General features: G+C 37.3%; 1 protein-coding gene across 1 annotated transcript in view; it reads left to right on the top strand.

The window, feature by feature from the left end:
- The window catches only part of LOC126191464 (myosin-VIIa-like), a 389,317-nt gene that overhangs the window by 13,895 nt on the left and 352,400 nt on the right, over positions 1-23,022 (top strand). Inside the window, exon 3 of the mRNA XM_049932341.1 lies at positions 6,462-6,608. Within this exon, the coding sequence (XP_049788298.1) occupies positions 6,462-6,608 (147 nt within the window). The remainder of the gene's footprint in view (positions 1-6,461; positions 6,609-23,022) is intronic.

The following is a 23,022-nucleotide window of genomic DNA, read 5'->3' as shown; positions in this document are numbered from 1 at the left end:
ATTTATCTTTGTGCCTACAAAGCATGCCTGCGTAGGGCTACATATATTCGACGGCAGAACTTAGTTGTGGCGGCACGTACCAACATTTTTTGTAACTTCCCCTTGCTTTGCACTCGATTCTAAGCCGCAGGCGGTTTTTTGGATTACGAAAACCGGAAAAAAAGTGCGGCTTAGATTCGAGTAAATACGGTAATATGTGGAGAGAGAGAGAGCAAATAGTGTAGAAGAAGTGACTCAGGACACAAAGAACCATGAGAGAGCGAGAGCAAGGGAGAGAGAGAGAGAGAGAGAGAGAGAGAGAGAGAGAGAGAGAGAGAGAGAGAGAGAATGGATGATGAACTCAAACCAATGATAGGGACTGATAAGGGGATCAAGAAATGCAAGGGATATAGACAATGACTGGAGTGGCTAGCAGATATACAGTGGAAACCAAACTGATTTTGTGAAGCAGATTTCCATTGTTAAGTTGTTTATGGTCAGTTATTTAGAATTAGTGAAATAATGTTTGTTTAATAACAACAAAAGAGATTATACAGTGACTGCTGACATTGTTATTTATGATCTCTCATCCTTTCATGAAGTTCGTTGCATTGTATCCCCAAATTATGTTATTCACATGGATAATGTAAAGCAATAACCCACTTCTTGGCAAGTAAAAGATAGCTTTACCATCCGGGAAAATTTTACACATTTTCTTAACATTTCTGAAGCTCATGGAAAAACATGAATATCATGCTCCTGAAATGAAATCTTTCAATCTTGGGCTAACATCAGGAGGAGTATTTTCAACACCAAAAATCTACATACAAATGAGTCAGACCCTGTCTTTCTTCTTTTTTTTTCACAGGCAATTCAGTACCAACAAACTAAATCAAGTAGCTCAATTTGGAAAAATCTTGGCTTTAAAAACCTAGACCGTTAATAAAACATTCATCATATAAGAGTGGAGTGTATGCAGACGTGAGACTGCTTAACATGACAGGCTATGTGTCGCTCTATCTTTGCACAGAGCTGTACCTCTTCTGCATCAGCATCATTACTCCACCAGACACCTCAAGGAGTGTGTCAGAGGGTACTTCTGGTACCAAAGTACAGTAGAGACCCATTAATCTGAACTAATTGGGACCGGACCTTGTTTGGATTACCGATTTGTATGGATTAGCCGGAATTACAGTGATGAGTTTCTAGAATGAAGTATTCCAAGCAGATAAGTAGGTACACCATGGTAACAAATGGGAACAAGTGTGGGAACAATGGCTCACTCTCACTCCCTGCCCTTGTTGTTGTGCATTGTTAAGACCTTTGTAGTGTCTGAAGTCAGTGCACTGCCAGTTGGCTCACAAAGCGCTTGGTGATGTTAGTTATTGATCGCTGGCATGCGTAACAGTTGTATTGCATTCATTCAGGTGTAGTGGTGTACGTATTTTTTTCATGAGTAAACGGAAACATACAATGTAACTCTCAAAGAAAAACTGTATGCTTTGAAGTGGATAGACAATGGTGAGAATGTATCTAAACTGGCAATGGAACTGGGTGTTGGTAAAGCAGCCATTTGTGATTGGAAGAAGAACCGAGTGAAGCTTGAACAGTCCTGTGCAAAGTCTTTGGGAAAAACACTCGAAATTCGGCAGACTTTGAAACAGTCCCAGTACGATAAAGTGGATGAAGCTCTTTCCTTTGGTTTACACTGGAAAGAGAAAGGGGAACTCCTCTGAGTGGAGCACTGGTTCAGCAGAAGGCTGCTTACCTGAACATGTTAATGAATGGTGGTGAGTGTTCTAGTGTGACTATGGGTTGGTTGGACAGATTCAAAAAACATCATGGTATCTGTCAGCTAATGATTACTGCAGAGAAGCTTTCTTCTCACTGTGATGCAGCAAAGGAATACTTGGGTGAGTTTGAAAAAATGATAAGAGAGAGAAAGTATTCTCCCCAACAAATTTGTTATGCTGACGAGACTGGTCTGAATTTTAGGGCATTGCCAACAGAAAGCCTGGCATCAAAAGTAGAAGACCATGCCCCTAGTTTTAAAATGTGCAAAAATCATGTGACTTTATTAGCATGCAGCAATGTTGCTGGTGATCACAAGCTGCCTTTAATGCTGATCAGCAAATATGCTAGGCCCAGAGCTTTTAAAAACTGCAACATGAAGTCCCTGCCCATATATTATCACAACCAGGAAAAAGCATGGATGGGTGATACGCTGTTCAAAGAATGGTTTCATGGCCAGTTTGTGCCCTCTGTCCAACAGTTTTCTAAGGAAAATCATTTATCTCCCCATGCACTCCTTTTTGATTGATAATGTGCCATCTCACTCCGGCACTGAGGAATTATGTGATGGAGAAATTGTAGCGAAGTTTTTGCTGCCAAATGTTACACCACTTCTACAGCCAATGGACCAGGGCATACTGCAAACATTAAAACTGATTTACAGGAAACAATTTTTAAGAATGCTGATCCAAGATGATAGCATTCCTTTAGTTGACAAAATAAAAAAGACCAATGTGAAGGATGTTCTTTATTTGGCCGCTGAGGCATGGCAGAATATTTGAGAAAATAATCTGAGAAAATTACGGAGAAAACTGTGGACATATTTTGAATTTCAGGACAACCTAGTTGAAAATGAAGAGGAAAATCTACTACAAATGATACAGACAGTCCATGGACGTAAAGAAGCTAGTGAAGGAAACGTAGATGAGTGGATGGCAGTGGATGGGGCTTGTGTGGAGAACCTTACTAATGCTGATTTAGTTGCTGCTGTGACTCAAGACCAGGAAGAAGTGGACTATTGTGACAGAAGTGAGAATGAGCCTGAAAGCGACAAAGGAGAGCCGGTGTCACACAGTGATGCAGCAGAAGACCTTGACCTCGCACTAAGTTATTTGGAGCAACAGCCCACTGCTACACCTGCTGATTTAATGTTTATGAGATGATGGTGCAACTATGCATCATATTACAGACTGTCTTCATTATGCCAAAATACAATGACTGAGTTTTTGTCATCTAAAAAGTGGGATAAAATGTCCACTGTATTTTAGTAAGTTTGACAGCTTTTCTTTCATTGTTCTGCATTGTTTAAACATAATGTTTTCTTGCCAATTTTTCTAATATATGTTTACTGTACTGTGTAAATTAAAATAGTGTGCAAGTACAGCAGTTTATTGCACAGTTTTCCACACTCAAACTAACATTTTTCATGTTTGGATTAACCTAAAATTTGGATTACCAGGGTTTGGATTAGTGGGAGATTTTTTATATCTTTGTGAAGATCATATTTATGTCTTGTATCATGATCATGATATTCACTGTTTGTTGTGTAAATTGTATGATTATTGTTCACAAAGCACATTAGTAAAAAATGGACTGAGATGGCATGGTGAGGATCCTGAGCTGTTTGAATAAGTTTGTGTGAGAGCATAATTGTGATTACTCTTTTCTGTGCAGTAAAGATTTTGTTTGCTCATGACTGTTCACCCCAAAATATGATGCCATATGTCATACGTGACTGGAAATATTCTAGGTATGCAGCCTTAATTGTTTTCAAGTCAGAAAGAGATGAAATTGAGCGATTGGCAACTTGTACTGTATTCAGTCTTTTACAGAGGTCATTGATGTGAATTGACCAGTTTAGATTGTTGTTTATGTGTAATCCCCAGAATTTGGAAGACTCAACTCTCAATATTTCTTTGTCACCATATTTTATTTCAATATGTTCCTGTTTTTTATTTGCTGTTTGAAACTGAATGAATTGGGTCCTGTTAACATTGAGTGACAAACCATTTGAAGTGAACAAATCTAGGGCTTCTTTGAATACAGTGGTCACAGTGTTCTCTAGATTGCAGTTGGGTGTTTTGTTAATTGTAATGGTTATGTCATCAGCAACACAATGGATTAAATTCAAGGAAAAAACAGAAAACAAATGTAACTGACTGGTATACACCTTACTTGAATAATTTAAGAATTTTGTTAAAAATTTATTATGACAAATCTTGCACTAATAACAAGTATAGACATTTTTACACCAAATTTAAAAAGCTTTACAATAAAGATATCATTTCTGCAAAGAAAAAAGTCAATGATAACTACATTTCTCAGTCCAGTAAAAAGGTAAAGCAGCTTGGAAAATAGTTGCAGCAGAAACAGGGCTAACTGCAGAGAATTTACTCTTTCCTATAAGTGGAATGACAGTGAGGCTAGACTTCCCAATTCACAGGAAACAGAGCTGACAGTAGACTTGCCAAAATTTGGGTGGAGAGCTATCTATCCTAGGGATATACTGGGTGCAGTCAGATCACTGAGCAACACCAGAACTGAAGACATATATAGTTTCTCCAGTTATTCCTAAAGAAAATAAAAGATACTGGATGCATTCCAATGTATAATCTTATAAATAGGATGTTTAGAGAGGGAACGTTTCTGGACTGCTCAAAACTGACAATTGTCTTAACTATATACAAAAAAGTGGACATAAATTCGCTCCAAAATTACAGACCTATAACAATGGTACCAATAATATCAAAAATAATTGAAACTGTAATGCAAGGCGAATTAAATGATTTTTTGAATGTTACATCCTACTTAACAAGGCCCAATACATATGCTGAAGTGGACTGTCAGCAATTAAGACAGTTCAAGTTGTAATATCAGTACTACATGGTTTTGAAAATAGGGAGCACACATATACCCCTGTAGTAAATCTGTCTTACATTGAATTTAATTAAGAAACTTGAAATACATGGAATAACTAAAATAGAGCTGGCACTGCTGAAATACTATTTGACAAACAGAAACCAAAAAGTTGTTGTAAATAAAAAATCTGACCTTCTCAAGGTAAAATTTGGAGTCCCACAAGGATCTGTACTGGTACCTTTCTTATGTATTGTCCATGGGAATTACCTGCTTAACATATTACCATATAAATCCTTGATGTATGTTGATGGCTGAACTTTTGTCACCTCACGTAATGATGTGAGTGGTGTCAAACAAAAGAACAGCTCTTTGATAGGAAAGGCTGCTCAGTGGTTCCATGAAAATGTGTTGACATTAAATAAAAATAAAACTGAACACATCCTCTATTCCTTTAGAGATATTAAAACAGACAAATTGAACTTAAGCATTCTCTAAAATTGTTAGGTATATATTTTGATAGTGAATTGTGGTGGAATATCCATACAGGAAAATGTCTGCAGTAAGTTGACAAGAGTGCTATACCTCCTTAGGGTACTGAAGGACTATGTGAGCAATGAGTTTATGCCTTTTTTCATACACATTTGGATTATGGAATACTTCTTTGCGGAAACTCTGCCAGAGAGAGAGAGAGAGAGAGAGAGAGAGGGAGGGAGAGGTTTTCCTCAGAAAGAAGAAAGCCATTAGATGTATTTTTGGTTTAAGCAGTTTAACATCTTGTTGTGACAGTACTTTATTCTATAACACAAATGAATTTATATACGCAATGAAAAAAAGACAATCTTTTATTATGAATATGATTGGAAAAAAACGGTAATTTATGAGATACAATCTAATCTGTACTCTACATAATCTGTGTTGTAACAAAACTAATTATGTGATGACATCATGGTAAGCAATATCATGTAATAATATTTTTATTTGTTCATGTCTTTATAATTATATGTCCATTGACAACGCTTACACAACACAACAGTTGTTTATAGAGAAATAAATCAATTCAATTTCATTCAATTCAGTTCAATTCAATTCAATTCAATTCATTATCTGATCTCCCCTTTCCTTTTCCATTTGAAAATATTGCATGGGAAGAACGATTGTCAGTAAGTCTCCATACTAGTTCTAATTTCTCAGACTTCAGCAATGTTGTATTTTGTGATGTCTATATAGGAGGAAGTAATATGTTGCTCAAGTCTTTCCAGAATGTAACATTCCAGAATTAGTAATAAACCTTTCCATGATGTACAAAGCCGTCTTGTAAATTCTGTCACTGGAGTTTGTTGAGCATCTCTCCAATTTTCTCATGCTGACTAAATGATCCCATGATAAAACATGCTCCACTTTGTTGGGTCTAGTCTGTCTCTTCTATTAATCTGCTCTTCCCTACTCTTGCAAAAATTAGTTCTTGCTGTGATTGATGTCTTCTGTAACTTTAAAAAGATATGATATAAAATTCTTATGTTGTTTACAAATATTTTTTTACTGTTGTAGTAACACTTGTATTTATTTGAAATGTTAACTAAATAGGAGTTCACTAGTCATTTGTGGGATTTATGTGACATCTATCTTACACATATACATTGATTTTCGTATTGTTTGTAGCTATAGAATGTTTTTTGGATGAATACATTGACTGTAGATAAAATTTGTTTTGTAAGTATTATGTTTCAATAATTAAATTTCACTGTTTGTTTGCAAAATTGTTCTATGCAGGATGTCTGGATTTTTCATTGAGTATGTTGTGCACTAATATTAAGCTGATTTGTGTGTTTCAGCAAATGGTCATATCAAATGACCAAATCATCAAGACTATGCATGAAACATCTGTACGAGGTGTAGAAGATATGATCACACTTGTTGATTTACATGAGCACACTATACTGAGGAATCTGCACATCAGATATAATGAAAATCTTATTTATGTAAGTATCTACTGTTATGTACATGTTAAGCTCAGCATGTTGTGAAAGGATGTATGAAAGCAGTAGTCACGAAATTGAAAATAAATTATGCGACAGTTAACAATACTTTTTCAAGTTCATTTTGTTCATAAGAGCAAAATTTGGTTGCATCTGCTCCTGTCTCATCTCTGATGCACAAATATCATTCTTAGTCATTTAGTTTAATTTTACATGAAATTTGTAATACACTGCATTATAAACTTTGCTATGCTGGCATGCCTGAATATTAATTTTATAGCTCAATTTTCCTTTCTTAAGAGAGGAAATGTCTTTCTATAATAAAAGATATAATTAAGGGTGTTGGGAAGGAATGTAAGAGCAAAAAGATTCTTAAATTTTATAGCTGGTAAACTGAAACTATGTATATAACATCCATGAATGAAAAATAATGAAATGTAGGCATTGTCATAAAATGGTTACCATTGAAAAGTAAACAAATTAATTTTAAACTTAATTCTAAATTTCAGTCTTTTAGAACTATTGTTTATTTCTTTGGGTATTAAATAGGGAACAAACAAAGTGGAAATGTTTATGAGAGTGGAAATTTTTGTACTGCACTTGGTAAATAGACCTTGGCAAGTTTTAAATTCTGAGAGGAGTAACGGTTTTCCTTAAATATAAATTACATGGTTCTCATTGAATATCTTACAACTCTCATCAATTCTTGAGTCCATTTGCTGCAATTCAAATTCCAGCTTCAAAAATATGCCTTAAGAGCATTATATCATTGACATATGAAAGAAATGTGGCATATAGAATCCGTCATTATGGGTTTTCTTCTTTTCTTTTCTGCTGTGCAGACGATTTGTGCATGACTTAGCAGTCACAATTACAATTTCACTGTTACTGCCATTTTATTATTTTCTTCTCATCTCATTAATGGGATTGTGCAGATTGATTACGAGGCATCTAGGCTCTCCAAACCCCTGTGAAGTGGATGGAATGGGGTACTTTCCATTGAAATCAACATCATGGTTTCTTCTCATTCCATTCGTGTAAGGAGTGCAGGAAGAGTAGCAATTGAAATCCTTCTGTAATTAGCCTGACCTTGTATTTATGGTCCTATGGAAGTATACATACGAGGCTGTGGTATATCCCAAAATACTATATTTAGTACTGTTTCTTGAAACTTTGTATGTATGCTTACCTACCATAGTTTGTATCTAGTTTCAAGTATTTGCCAATTCAAATTTTTGAGTATTTCTGTGATATTCTCCTAAAACCTTGGCCACTCATGCTACCCTAATTTGTATGAACCCTTTTAGGTATTTCCCCTTTTAGCCATATAGAATAGTCCAAGACAGGATGTGTGATAGTTTTGTAAACAGTCTTCTTTTTAGACTGACTGCATTTTCCTAGTATCCTGCTAATGAAATGAAGTTTGCCACCTGGTTCACCTATGCTGAAACCTATATGACAATTTCATTTCATATCCCAACAAATTATCATCTCTAGGGTTTTCTTGCTGTGATTGATAATAGTGTTCAGGGTGTTCTGCTGAGTTTTTGTTTCCATTTTAAGCAAAATATTTTGATGATCAACCCAGTCATCAGGTGCTGCCTGGTCTCCAGCTGCACTGTGAATTGGTGTCTCACACTGCTATTTACAGCCGAATTTGACTCCTGACACTCACATTGCCCTTTGATGCTCTTCTGTATTTTAGACTTCACACTGATGTTCCATGAAATGCAAATTCTTTCAGTTCTCCAGCTCTGATGGATGTGATGGCTGGTGAGGTATTACATTTATGGGGCAGCATAATTAAGGAGTCTGTCAAAATGAAGATGTCAGAAAACCTAATAAACAGAGACAGAGGTTTCAATTTAAACAAAGCTTGGGGTCCAGCACCAAATTCATTAAAATCTTGGTGGACTTCACATCCAGCAGAGCTGGAAAACCCTCCTAGAGAATTTTTTGCTTCATGGAATATCAATGCAAGCTTTGAAAAACAAAAGCAACAAAGGACATAGTAGGCATCAGGAATCGAACTCATCTACAGACAACTACATGAAACCAAGAATAGTTCACAGTCTGGTTGCAGCCCAGGCAGCAAGTAGGCATTACAGCAAAACTCACAGAACATGAAGTAGATGGCAAGAAGATGACTACATTGGTGATCAAAATATTGTGGGTAGCATGGAAACAAGAATTGAACAGAGCACCCAAAAGCACATCATTAATCCCCACAAATGGTTACACCCAAACATTATTGTGGTTGTAGGATACTATGACTTTGCATTTTGTGAAGTGCGGAGTTTTACAGTTTCTGAACATCTAAAGTAAGTTACCAATCTTTGCACCGCTTTGAAATATGATGAAGGTTTGACTGTATGTTTTTTCAGATTGTAGTTCATTACAGATGAGGTTACTATTAATATTGTCTGCACATCATTAATATATGACATGGGCAGTAAGACTTCTAACACACTTCACTGTGGAACACATGAACTTACTTCAACTTCTGTTGATGACTTTTCATCGAAGATAAAATGCTGCAGCCTCCCTACCGAAAAATCCTGATCGGAGTCACATATTTTGTTTGTTCTTTAGTAATTATTGTCTAGTATTGAATCAAATACTTTTAGAAAGTGAAAACGTACTGCATTTACCTGCTTGTCCTTATACTTGGCTTTCATGATATGATTAAAAAAAATGCCCAAATTGAATCTCTCATGATCAGTATTTTCAAAATCAATGATGGTTGGCATAGAGGTAATTTTGTTCAAGATACCTCATTATGTTTGAGCTCAGAGTATGTTCTAAGATTCTACAAGAGATGGATGTCAGTGATATTGGATGGTAGTTTTTTGGATCACTGCTGATAGCTGTGTTATAGATTTGCTTTCTTTCAACCACTGTGCACAGTTGTCTGTCTGAGGGATCAATGTTATGTTATAGTTAAAAGGAGGACTAACCCAGTTGTAAATTTTGTATAGACTCTGACAGGGGTTCCATCAAGCCTTATTTAAGTTAAGTGATTACAGCTTTTTCTGAATGTCTCTTACACTAATATTCGACAATATAAATCATCACATACAGGAGGCACTGAGTGTGAGACAGACACATTGAAAAAAGATTGCTAAGTATTGTAAGCCATTTGACTAAGTCCTACATCAGACTAAATAAAACAAAAACATGCATACATTCACACAAGCTTAATTCACACATACTTGGCCACTGAAATCTCCGGATACTAAGAAGGGCTAGCAGGATACAGGTGGAGGAAGATTATATTGGTGCCTCTAAGAGCTTGCAGGTACATACTGGGGACAGGATAGTGGGCTGCTAGGTGCTGTGCTTGGGGGGGAGGGGGGGGGGGGGGCAAAGGGGAGAAGAGAGAAGTAGAAGGGCCTGTGCAGGTGCACTGACAGTAGAGGAGGCATGTGCACGACTGCAGTGGGAGCAGGGAGGGGATAGGCAGGTGAAGGACAGGGACTAGCAAAGGTTGAGGCCAGAGAGGTTAAGGAAATGAAAGATGTGTTGCAAGGAGAATTGCCACCTGCACAGTTCAGAGAAGTTGTGTTGGTGAGGCAAATACTAATGCCACAAGCTACAAAGCAGTCACGGAAGTCAAGTATATTGTGTTGGGTGGAATGCTCAGTAAGTAGATGGTCCAGCAATCTCTTGGCCACAGTTTGGCAGTAGCTATTCATGCAAACTGACACCTTATTAGTGGTCATGCCTAAGTAAAATGCAGCACACTGATTGGAACTAAGTTGTTTGATCACATGACTACTTTCAGAGTTCGCCCTGCCTTTGATGGGGTGAAGATTCATGTGACAGGACGAGAATAGGTGGTAGTGGGAGGATGTTTGGGACAGGTCTTGCCTCTATGTCTTGCAAGGATGTGAGCCTTGGAGCGTGGGGTTGGGAGTGGGGGTAGAATAAGGTTGAACTAGGAATTTTTTTTTATTTCACACATCTAATTCCACAGGACCAAACTGAGGAACAAACCTCTATGGAATTGCCTCATGGAATGAGGCAATACATGAAATTACAACACAAAAGTAATAATAGATAAAATAAAATGTTTATGAATTCTAAAAAGATGACAAGTGATAAGTTTATATAAACACAAACAACAATGTAACACTGGAATTAGCTTAATTTTCCAAAGAACTCCTTGACAGAATGGAAGGAGTGACCCACGAGGAAACTCATCAGTTTTGATTTGAAAGTGCATGCATTACTGCTAAGATTTTTGAATTTTTGTGGTAGCATATTGAAAATGGATGCAGCAGGGGGAGGGGCGGGGGAGGGAAGCTAATATTGTTAACAAGAAATGACATTAAAGAAAAAATATATTGAGAGGCCATTGTCAGAATACCAAGAATAATGAACAAGGGTTGACAAGAGGTTTGTGAACTTACACCACTTATTGCTCGAATCCCCCATTTGTGTGCCAAAAATACCCTTTGAGAATGGGAAGAGTTATTCCAAATATAATACCATGTATCATAAGTAAATGAAAACAGGCAAAGTAGACTACTTTTTGTTTAGAACTATCACTTACTTCAGATGTTATTCTAATAGTAAATTAAGCATTTGATCAACATCCTCAACATGGGATTTTGATGACAATTTACTGTCTACATGGCCGGCCGAAGTGGCCGTGCGGTTCTAGGCGCTGCAGTCTGGAACTGCGAGACCGCTACGGTCGCAGGTTCCAATCCTGCCTCGGGCATGGATGTGTGTGCTGTCCTTAGGTTAGTTAGGTTTAACTAGTTCTAAGTTCTAGGGGACTAATGACCTCAGAAGTTGAGTCCCATAGTGCTCAGAGCCATTTGAACCAACTATCTATATGAAAACCTAGAAATTTTAATTGCTCAGTCTCTCTAATCATAAGCCCATTATGTGCAATTAGAATGTCAGGTTTTGTTGAATTGTGTGTTAAAAACTGTAAAAACTGAGTCTTACTGTGATTTACCATTAATTTATTTTCTACAAGCCACTGCACTATTTGAAAAAGTGCCAACATTGTGCACAACATTCCTTATTACCGAGCTAGTGTCATCAGCAAACAGAAATGTTTTATAATCACCTGTAATACTAGAAGGCATATCATTCATATAAATAATGCACAGGAGTGGCCCCAGCACTGATCCCTGCCCCCTGGAACAGTATTTTGTGATCAATACAATGAAACGCCTTAGTTAAAAAAAAAAAAAAAAAAAAAAAGGATGCCTAGCATTCAAAACCTTTTGGTTAATCCATACAGTACCTCACAGAGAAAAGAGAATATAGCATGTTTGGTTGTTAAACCACTTCTAAAACCAAATAGTACATTTTACATTTGAAATGAAATAAATGAAAAAAATATTCACAGACTTTTTAGTAACTTAAGCAAACACTGATGGCATAGAAATAGGTCTAAAATCATCTACATTATCGCTTTCTCTCTTTTTGTGTAGTGATTATACTACTGAGTACTCTAATCATTCAGGAAACTGACTATTCCTAAAGGAAAAATTACTAAATTACTTGGTTAACTTGAGCAACACAGTTCTTTAGTATTCTGATTGATACTCCATCATATCCATGAGAGTCCTTAGCTTTCAGTGGTTTATTATTGACTCAGTCTTCCTCTTGTCAGTATCGTGGAGCAGTATTTCAGATATCAATCTTGGAAAGCCATTTTCCAAGAAAGATACATGATTCCCTGTAGAAACAGATACATTTTTACTATGTACTGATTTTATGCCCTTAACCCTGTGCTGCTGGTCAGACACTTCCTTCATGACTGACCCCATGGTTTTAATTTTGTCATGTGAATTAGCTATTCTGTTTGTATACCAAATACCCTTTGCCTTCCTAATAATATTTTTAAAGGACCTTTCAGTACTGTTTCTAATGAGCAACTGCAGCTCGATTGTGACTATTTCTAACATTTTAATCTAATTCCCATTTGTTCTGCGTGATATACTTACCACACTAGTCAGCCACCCAGGCTGCCTTTCACTGCTAGTACCCTGTTTTGAACATTCTAATCGAAATTTACTTTCAAAGAGCATGAGAAATGTGTTAAGAAAAGTATTATATTTGTCATCTATGTTATCAGCCATATAAACATCCTGCCACTCTTGTTCCTTGATGGGGTTTTAAAAGCTCTCTACTGCCATTGGATTCACTTTTCTATACAGTTTGTTACTACATATAATGTTTGTTTTAGTACAAAAACCTTTTAGTGTCAAAATTTATGCATCATGGTCTGAAAGGCCATCCACCCTTTCACTTACAGAATGCCTATCTAGTAATGAATAATTAATAAAAATAATGTCTATGGTTGTGTACTTTTCCTCTGCACCCTAATTGGAAAAATTAAAGTCTGTATTAGATTATATGCATTTAGGAGATCTTCCACCATCCTTTTTCTTGCACAGTTGCATATAAAATTAATATTGAAGTCACAACATACAATTAATTTTTGTTATTTCGTGTAAAGCAAACCAATAACCCTCTGTAACATGAGCAAAAAGGCCCTGAAGTCAGAGTTAGGGCAGCTATAAATAACTATCATTAAAAGTTTAGTTTCACTAAATTCAAGTACCCCTGCACAACATGGGTAGATCACATAACTAATGAGGAAGTATTGAATAGGATTGGGGAGAAGAGAAGTTTGTGGCACAACTTGACCAGAAGAAGGGATCAGTTGGTAGGACATGTTCTGAGGCATCAAGGGATTACCAATTTAGTATTGGAGGGCAGCGTGGAGGGTAAAAATCGTAGGGGGAGACCAAGAGATGAATACACTAAGCAGATTCAGAAGGATGTAGGTTGCAGTAGGTACTGGGAGATGAAGAAGCTTGCACAGGATAGAGTAGCATGGAGAGCTGCATCAAACCAGTCTCAGGACTGAAGACCATAACAACAACAACTGCACAACATTCAAATATCTGTTCAGTGCAGTTCTTTGATGCATCTATGGACTCAAATGGAATACTGTTTTTTATGTACATGGCCACTCCCCCATTCTGCAAAGAACTCCTTGAAAAAAAGCCATCCTGGTAAAGGAAGCCTCTGAATTGTCACAGTATTTAAGTGGTGCTCTGATATACCAATAACATCAGAGTCAGTATCTATAAAAAGCAGTTCACTGACTTTCTTTTAATACCTCTTATATTTTGATGAAATATGCTAATTCCTTCACTATTTGGATATTTGACCTTCTTTGAAGGTAGTCCCTTGTTAGAGAGACTTCCTTTAAGCAGGGATACCTATCAACTGAATTCAATCTAAAAAAAGATGCAGCTCTAACACCAACTACTGTAGGGATTTTCCCATGAGTGATCCCACCACCAGACACTACACTGTCACCTATAAGTTTTGCCAACTGCACCTTCATATCCTATTGAGGTACAAGTCATGCCCAGTGGAAGCTAATCTATTGATAGACTCAACTGGCATCACTGCAATTTGAACCATGCCCTGTTCCATAAGTGCCTTCTCAAGCCCTGTATTAATCACCTAACAGCAACATTAAGCTGAGGCTGATCATGGCACTGAAACAGTTGCATGAAGTGCGCATTCGTGCCACCAGTGTGAGTACTATCTTTCCCAGGTCACCACCTACATCATACCCCATCTCTGTCCAGACTATTCCCAACTCCACCCACAATCACTGCCTGATCCATTTTCATAAAATTCCTACATAACTCTCGTAAGTGAACAATCACCTGAGCCAACCCTACACTATGCTTCACAATGCTGGTGACTTGGTACTCACTCCCCAACTTTTCCTTCAACTGCTGTCCTACAGCTCTGCCATGTGAACTACCAAACTGCAGAACTTTTTTCTTTCTATCAGAAGCTGCAACTGTTTTAGGTTCCTTAACTACTGAGGTCTGCTGCATGTGTCCTACACCTCAGCTACAAGAGGCTTCTCTCCACTAAACACTGACAGTTGGTCAGATCTATTGGTGATACATAAAGACAACTGAAAATCTCCTCCTTCCTAGCAACCTTTTTACAGCTGCCAGTTCTCATTCCCCAGCACTCCTCTCCCTCCTCATCCTATCCAGTTCGTCCTTTGCATTTTGTAACTGCACCTGAAGGGCACAGATCTTACACTGCACTTCTTTTTTAAACTTATTTCTGCTAGAAATTCTGCATTTTCAGGAGAGGATCTCAGCAGAATGCCCAGTGGCTTCCCTACTGCATCCCCCCCCCCCCCCCCCCCAAATTGAAAATACTTTGAACAAATCTCACACTGTAACCCACTACTCACAAACCTACAACACAGCCCACACTTCTAACCTATGGTAAAATGTTAATGATTACTGAAAAAACCAAATGTCTACATTACCTAAGTTCAGCTACTACAGTAGAGCAATTTAAAGAACTAACAACAGTGAGATTGAATTAAGCTGTGTACTAAGAAAGCAACTGTTAATACCAATACCACAAAAACTTCACAAAATTTGTCTAAAACCAAGAATTCAAGCATCCACTGGAACACCCTATGAAACCAAACACAGTGAGCGAAAGTATTTACTGAAATATTTCACTAAAAACAGCAAGAAACACTGGCTGAAAACTACCATACTAAATTTAATACGTGACTACAATGCACAAACAACTTTATAAAACATGTTGGCGTAAGTTTATTAAACCATTATTTCACCAGAAACAGCATGAAACACCATTGAAACCTATCAAAATTTAATGACCAAATACATTGCACAAACAACTTTGTCAGTACTTAGTTTTAGAACAGCTACAGCTGCAACTGCATGCTGCAAAATGTAAACACACTATTGATATTTTGATGAACAATGAGAAATACTAAATTTAATAACTAAATACAGTGGACAAACACTTTTGTCAGTATTTAGCTATAGAAGTGCTGCAGCTGCAACTGCACATGCCGCATAATGCATAATGCATAGATTGGGTGGCCAGTGTAGTACTGCTATGGGAGGAGTGGAGGGGGTAGTGGGGAGGGTAGTGGGGAGGGTATTTCCCATTTTAGGGCATAAAGGGAGGTAGTTGGGGCCCAGTCCTGGGTGGTACCAAGTCATGATGGGTTCCATCCTCTGTGATATGTGAGTGGGTGTGTAAGGGATGGTAGTGGCATGCACTTCACAGGGTACAACACTTGTCAATCATCAGTTGGTTTGCCATCAGTCTGCTCATTAGTGGATTAAACTTTTTGTGACATAGATAAGTGACAATTTCTTCATGTATTGCTGTGAACCTGTGAGCTTTTACTACATGATTATCAGTCAATAATAGAGTAAAAAAAGTTTGTACAGTATTGTTTTTTGTGTACCAAACTCTGTTTTTCTCTTTGGCATTGTTGCTAAGATTTATTATTACTATCTAGAGTAGACATGAAATGATCATAGATTAGATAAAGTATAACAAAATTGGAAATCCAAGTAAAGGACTAAAAGTGGCTTTTTCAGAACAGATGGAAAAAAATATATCTTTTTGTGCAAATACAGAATAGTATTGTTTGCCTTATGTGCAAAAGTGTTATAGCCATCCTTAAGGAACACAACATAAGGAGTCACTAAAATAGTGTGCATTCTACACATTACAGTTACCAGAAGAACTACATAAGCAGAAAATTTCATCCTTGAAACAAGTTCTCGTACATGAGCAAGTGATGTTCAGAAAGCCATTGAAGATTCAGAAACAGAATTAAATTTTAAAATTTATTGACTTACAGCAAAAAGTTATTGGCCATTTACAGATAGAGATTTTTATCAAAAATTGTTTCAAGCAAATTGCTAAAAAGATTTTCTTGGAATCAATGACACAATTGAAGAAAATTCAAGTAACAACTCTGTTGTTAGTATTTGCGTTTGGAATAACACATGAGTTATAAATATGTGAGGAGTTGATTGGAATGAATGGACTGTTAGATCAAAATAGGTGGAGTGGTATGTTCACAGAACTATTGGGATTCTAACATTGATGTAGTTCTGACCAATTTAGCAGTTATTACAACTGATGGAACACCATGCCTGGTAGGAGTTAATTTTGAGTTGATATCATTTCTAAAATGGCATTTAGCAACATCTGCTGAAATTTGATACAGTTACACTGTATAGTTCATAAGGAAGTGGGGCCTGGTGGTCTACTAGTAACCTGAAAAACTGCAGGATCGAATCTTGGACGGACCATGGATTTTTCAGTCTGCATTTTAACCTATCCTTCACCTTTCAATGACGTGACGAGTTGCCAGAAATGACATGTAGTTTGGATTCCACATTAAACTGTTGGTCCCCTTTTCCCAGTTGGATAACTGGGATAGGTTAGGGACATGCAGATCATCCAAATGGCACCCAATTGTAAGACTTGCACCAGGCCATTGAGCCACGTGAATTAATTATTATTGTTATTGCTACCTTTAATCTTTTCAGCATAAATTAAATCTGTTTCTAAGCCAACTGAAGTCAACAATTGTGTCCATTTTTGTAGCTGCAAGAAACTGTCTGAAAAGTCAAATCCCAACTTTAAGAGTACATACAATAAAAAATGGGTAACTTATATGTCACCCTGCAAGGCTTGTTTCACAGATTTTCACAAAATAAAGCCATTGCTAGATTTATGTAGCAACATTTTTACTATTTATCTAGGAAATGCATCAGAATTGGTGCACTTCAAACTTATCGCCGGCCGGAGTGGCCGAGCGGTTCTAGGCGCTACAGTCTGGAGCCACGCGACTGCTAGGGTTGCAGGTTCGAATCCTGCCTCGGGCGTGGATGTGTGTGATGTCCTTAGGTTAGTTAGGTTTAAGTAGTTCTAAGTTCTAGGGGACTGATGACCTCAGATGTTAAGTCCCATAGTGCTCAGCGCCATTTGAACCATCAAACTTATTGACAAAGAAAATGATGAGACACTGAGGAATAAACTCTGTGAAATAGATCTGTTGAATTAAAACCAATTTTGCATTTGGGAATGAATAGTATGAAGAGTAGAAGAACAGAGATGTTGAAATGTGAAGAAAATTATTGGTAAGGGCAGGCCAGACAAGGAGGTATATTGCAAGACCTGTTCATTGGCACTGGGTTCCAAGTTTGTTTTCAGATACTGTTTTGTAATGAATGTTCATTTTGAGTGACAGAAATATCTAAAAGTTCTTTGTTTTCATCTGAAATGTTGTCAGTGATGATAAGACTGGTGCCATTAAGACTGATAACATTCCAGTGCCATGTATCAGACAGCTCTTTGTTGTTCCATATCTACTTCATACAGATATACTGCAATTACCTTCCTGCAGCATGTGTCTAGTCTTCTGGTTTTATGCACTACTCTAGCCATTTACTGATTTGAAGAGAGTTAAAGTCACTATAATTTTCTGAAAGATGTGCAAGGGTACACACAAATATCACTAATGCTAATTTCCTGTAGATATTGTAATGCATTACATGCTTGAACTTCCCTGTTTTCCATTTTGGTTGAAAACATCACCCAGATATAACAGCAGGATAGTACTTTTCTTGATTTTTTGGTTCACGTGATCCAAAATACAGTAGATAGTAGCAGTCAGGCAGATGCTTTTTCTCTTAACATCTGCAGAACTTTTGAGACAGTTCTACACCATCTTTCAATAAACTAAATCCGTATTCACAGTATATCGCCAGAACTGTAACTGTATTGATGGGTTATTGGCAGTATGATATCATAATGTAATTTTGGATGTGAAATCATAACTAAAATGCATATAATGACAGGGTATCAAAAGAAAATGTAATGACATATTGGGATCCATGGTGTACCTAAAGGATAACAGACAATTTTGGTATACCTGTGCTTAGTGCAGGAGTCCACATCAGAATTGTTGCAGGTTCAGAAAGATCTACAATGAAACAATCAGGGCTTCTAGCAATCACTAGCAACAGCTAAATATATGTAACTAGATGAAAACCTAAGATAACATTTGAACAATGGAAGGCCGAGGTTAGAACATCAACAATACTATGAAAAGTATAAATTGCTACTCTGAAGATGACATAATGAGTTTTAGACTGGCATGACAAAAAGACTGTTACTCATGATCTTTCAGCCAAAGCCTTCTTCATAAAAGAAAAACACAAACACATACAATCACACAAGAAAGCACACCTCACACACACATGACCCCTATCTTCTACTGCTCTGAACAGAATTCTGTAATTTTCTGTAATTATGTAACTCATATAAACATTGTGTTAGTATTGGAGTAGACCAGATATCATTTCCAAATGAATAAAAAATATTTTTTCCAGTAGTTTATTTGATTCCTGTAAATACAGTTCTGTACTTCTCACAGGAGTCCAGCACCTGTAACTATAATGTACTCATCCAAATAATCAAACTTGAGAAGTAGACAGCTTTTTGTCCATGAGATTATGAATATCTTACACTTCAATTCAAAAGCTTTGTTCTAGATAATGAGGCACCTTAATTCAACTAAATTTGCTGTAAGGAGTAGTACAGCTATAAGCGATTTAGATGAAGAATGTAATTTATTCTGTAGTTTTCTGGACACTAGACAGTTACATAATTTACTTGTTTTCTTTTTGTTTAGTTGGGGGGAATGTGGATGGATACTTGGCTTACAAACAGAACATCTAAAGAATACTGAAGTATAGTACCTGAGTTATGTTGTTATTCATAGGGCAGAGACTACCCCAATTGCTCTGCTAATTTGACCTCTGTTTCACAGAACATATATTCAGTAATGTTGCCTACTGTTACCAATATTATTTTTCCTCCAGAAATAAGGCAATTCATGATCATAATACAAAATGGATACAGGGATTATAAGGCTTTGTAGCATTTATTACATTTAAATTACAATTATAAATAATACTTGAAATGAGAGAAAAACTCAGTTTTTCATACAAGTGTTGAATGTGAGCACCATTTGTCACATGAAACATATCCATTCGATAGGTAAGTTATTCTCAAACATTGATCAGTGTGTCAGGAGTAACTGTTACAATAACTGCTTCAATTCTTTTTCTTAAGTTGGGTAGATTAGTTGTTAATGGAGGCACATACACTTGATCCCTTATGAAGCCAAAAGATAAAATCATATGGTGTCAGTTCAGATAAATGTCGAGGCTGTGTGAAACAAGCTCTGTCATATGGCTCCTTGCAGGCAATCTAGTGGTCGAGTATAATGTCGATTAAGCAGTTGCATACTGAATTATGCCAGTGAGGCGGTGCACCATCTTGCTACCAAATAAAGTTCAGTGATTCAGCTTCTGCCAACTGAGAAAGAGCCTTAGTTGTAGCACATAAAGATAAGAAATACCACTTGTAATTGCCTTGCCAAAAAAAAGAAGGCTCATACAATTTCCGTTAGGATATGACACAAAAAACATTCAATTTAAGGGAGTCTCGCTGCAACTGTACCATATCAGTGGGATTCGCTAACCCACCAGATATGCACATTGTGTTTGTTCACATCTCCTCATAAGTGAAATGTAAGTGAAGTGTCGATCCATCACTGAGGATGACACAATCCATAAAATGAGATTTTCACTCTGCAGCGGAGTGTGCGCTGATATGGAACTTCCTGGCAGATTAAAACTGTGTGCCGGACTGAGACTCGAACTCGAGACCTTTGCCTTTCGCGGGCAAGTGCTCTACCAACTGAGTTACCCAAGCATGACTCATGCCCCATCTTCACAGCTTTACTTCCGCCGAGTTCGAGTCTTGGTCCAGCACACAGTTTTAATCTGCCAGGAAGTTTCAATCCATAAAATGTTCATCATCATGCAGCAACATTTCATTGGAAAAGTTGGCATGTAAATGTAGTGTATGTGCTTTAGAGTTTGTAACAACTGCAGAGGATTAAGGACACACTTGTAAGCATCTCCTTAAAAGGCTCCACACAGATGTCACTGGAATTGCTAATTTGCAACTAGCCTTCTGAACTGATTTCTTGGGGCTACATGTGAAAGACTTTCTCAATTGTTCAGCATGTTCTTCAGTCACTCTTAGTAGAACCATACTCTTCTCTGGTACCTTCAAACTGTTGATACCACCTACTGGTGTTATTATCACTTAGAGGATTAGAATGGAACTTAATGCAGGATGCATATTGCATTTTAATGACAGATTTAGTCCTTGCAAATGGTAAAATACAAAAATCTTTCTGTTAACTTGTCACTTCTTTGCTACTAGCACTTCCTAATGGAAGACACAGGAAACAATGCATGCACATACACACAGGTGTACAAACAAAACTGACTGATTTGCTCTTTCATTTGATGTATTGTTTGTAATTGTACACTGAGTATCATAAATACTAAAAGTCTTAAAAACTCCAATCTTCATTTTGAAATACTCGGTATGAGACTATAAGCAACCTCTTCAAAGACATTAAGAGTTTAACATATAATACCTGACCAAAGATATAATGGTACTTATTAATGGACATTGATATGGGGTAAGTACACCATACACCATTGTGATGGCTTTAACTCTGCTGGTGACACTTTCGGAGTGGTGTCTGAATGTCTGTGGGAGAATGTCAGACCAATTTTCCTCAAGAGCACAAACCAGAGAAGGCAGTGATGTCGGATGCAGGGATCTGGAGCAAAGTCAATGTTCTAACTCATTCAAAAGTGTTCCATTTGGTTTCAGGTTGGGACTCTGCATAGGCCAGTCCATTTCAGAAGTATTACTGTCCACAGACCAGTGCCTCATAGGTGCTACTTTATAACAGCATGCAGTGTCAAGCTGCTCCAACCAGTCATCATCTTCGAACTGTATGTTGAACACTGTGCTGCAAAACATATTCAGATCCTTCTGCATTTGCTTTCTTAAGGGCAATTAGGGGCCCACACCTTAACCTCCCCCCCCTCCCCCCCCCACACCTCTCCCACCATAACACCAGCTCCTCTGACTTCACTGTTGGCACTACACACGATGGTAGATAATGTTCTCCAGGCATTTGTCAAGCCAAAACTCTTCCATCAGATTGCCACAGGGTGTAGCACGATTCATCGCTCCTAATCACTCATTTACAGTCATCTGTTGTCTAATGACATCACTGTTTACACCACCTCAAATGTCGCTAAGCACTGAATACGGACATGAGTGACCGTTGTACCCATTCTCCTTAACTTCCTACATACGATCATTGTGATAGCTGGTCTGCTGGTAGCACTCTGGAACTGATTCCTTCTGCTGAGTACATATGAGTTTTTACAGTCACTTTCCACAGTACTTGCTGACCACTGTCCACGAGCAAAAGAAGTCTGCCTCGTCTTGGTATAGTTGGTGTTGTTCCTTCTCATTTCCACTTCACAGTCACATCAACAGTTGATTTGGGCACTATAGCAGGACCGAAATGTCCCCGATGAATTTATTACGCATGTGACAACCGATGACTAGTCCACATATGAAGTCATTGAGCTCTTCTGACTGACCCAGTCTGCTGTTACTGTTTCTCTACTGACACAATACTTCCCGCCACCTTTTACACTGGCGGATCCACCTCTAGTGATATCTAGTGGTCAATCCCTCATTGCGTAGACGTAACCAGAAATTTTTGATCGTATAGTGTCGGTAGAAATCAGGTATATGACTACGCATGTATTCGGCATCGTGCCAGAGCATTTTACAAATACTGTGGGTATTTTAAAGAAGTATAAGAGACAATTAAAGCATCTCCCTGTGCTTCATTGAGGAGTACTTTCATTTGTGATTATAGTATCATTCATAGTAGGACTGTATTATTGTAATATTTCCTAATTTTAAGTCAGTCTGTTGTATTGGACTTTAATGAAATTCACATCTTTGCATTTTTTTTCATGTTCCAGAGACTAATATAAACAGGAACCTTGGAATGTGATTCATATAATATATGTATTGTTTATATCTTTAGTCCCAGAAATTTCTAGAGAGGGAATGTATATGTAAGTCAAGTAATATGTTGACAATATTAGAGAAATGAAGTTGCAGAAGTGTGTTCAAGATAAACTGAATGCAAACCAGTGGACATGTAATAATGCAGGTGTGGTGATATTGATATATGTGGTGCTGGACGTCACCACAATAGCTGGTTACATTAGATTAGATTAGATTAGATTTACTTTCTTTCCAATTGATCCACAGTGAGGAGGTCCTCCAGGATGTAGAACAAGTCAGAAAAACAATATATGACAAATTTTTACAACTAAAACAGATAAACTAATGTACCTTCCACAGGCCCCAAGTGGAATGATTGTCATTTTTTAAATTTAAATGAACACTATATGGAAGGATAATTTTACAACAATCATTTACTAAGATTGCATTAATGCACTGAATTTAAAATAAAAAAAGTTTTATTTATTTATAAGGAAATAAACATAGTTTGTAGACACTGAAGCATAACTTCGCTCTACTAATTTCACTTACAGACATAGTCGATTTCCACAACAATAGG

This window comes from Schistocerca cancellata, chromosome 6, assembly GCF_023864275.1.
Source record: "Schistocerca cancellata isolate TAMUIC-IGC-003103 chromosome 6, iqSchCanc2.1, whole genome shotgun sequence".
NCBI classification, from domain to species: Eukaryota; Metazoa; Arthropoda; class Insecta; order Orthoptera; family Acrididae; genus Schistocerca; species Schistocerca cancellata.
Note: the sequence above shows the minus strand (reverse complement) of the source record. Positions and strands in the feature narration are given on the sequence as shown.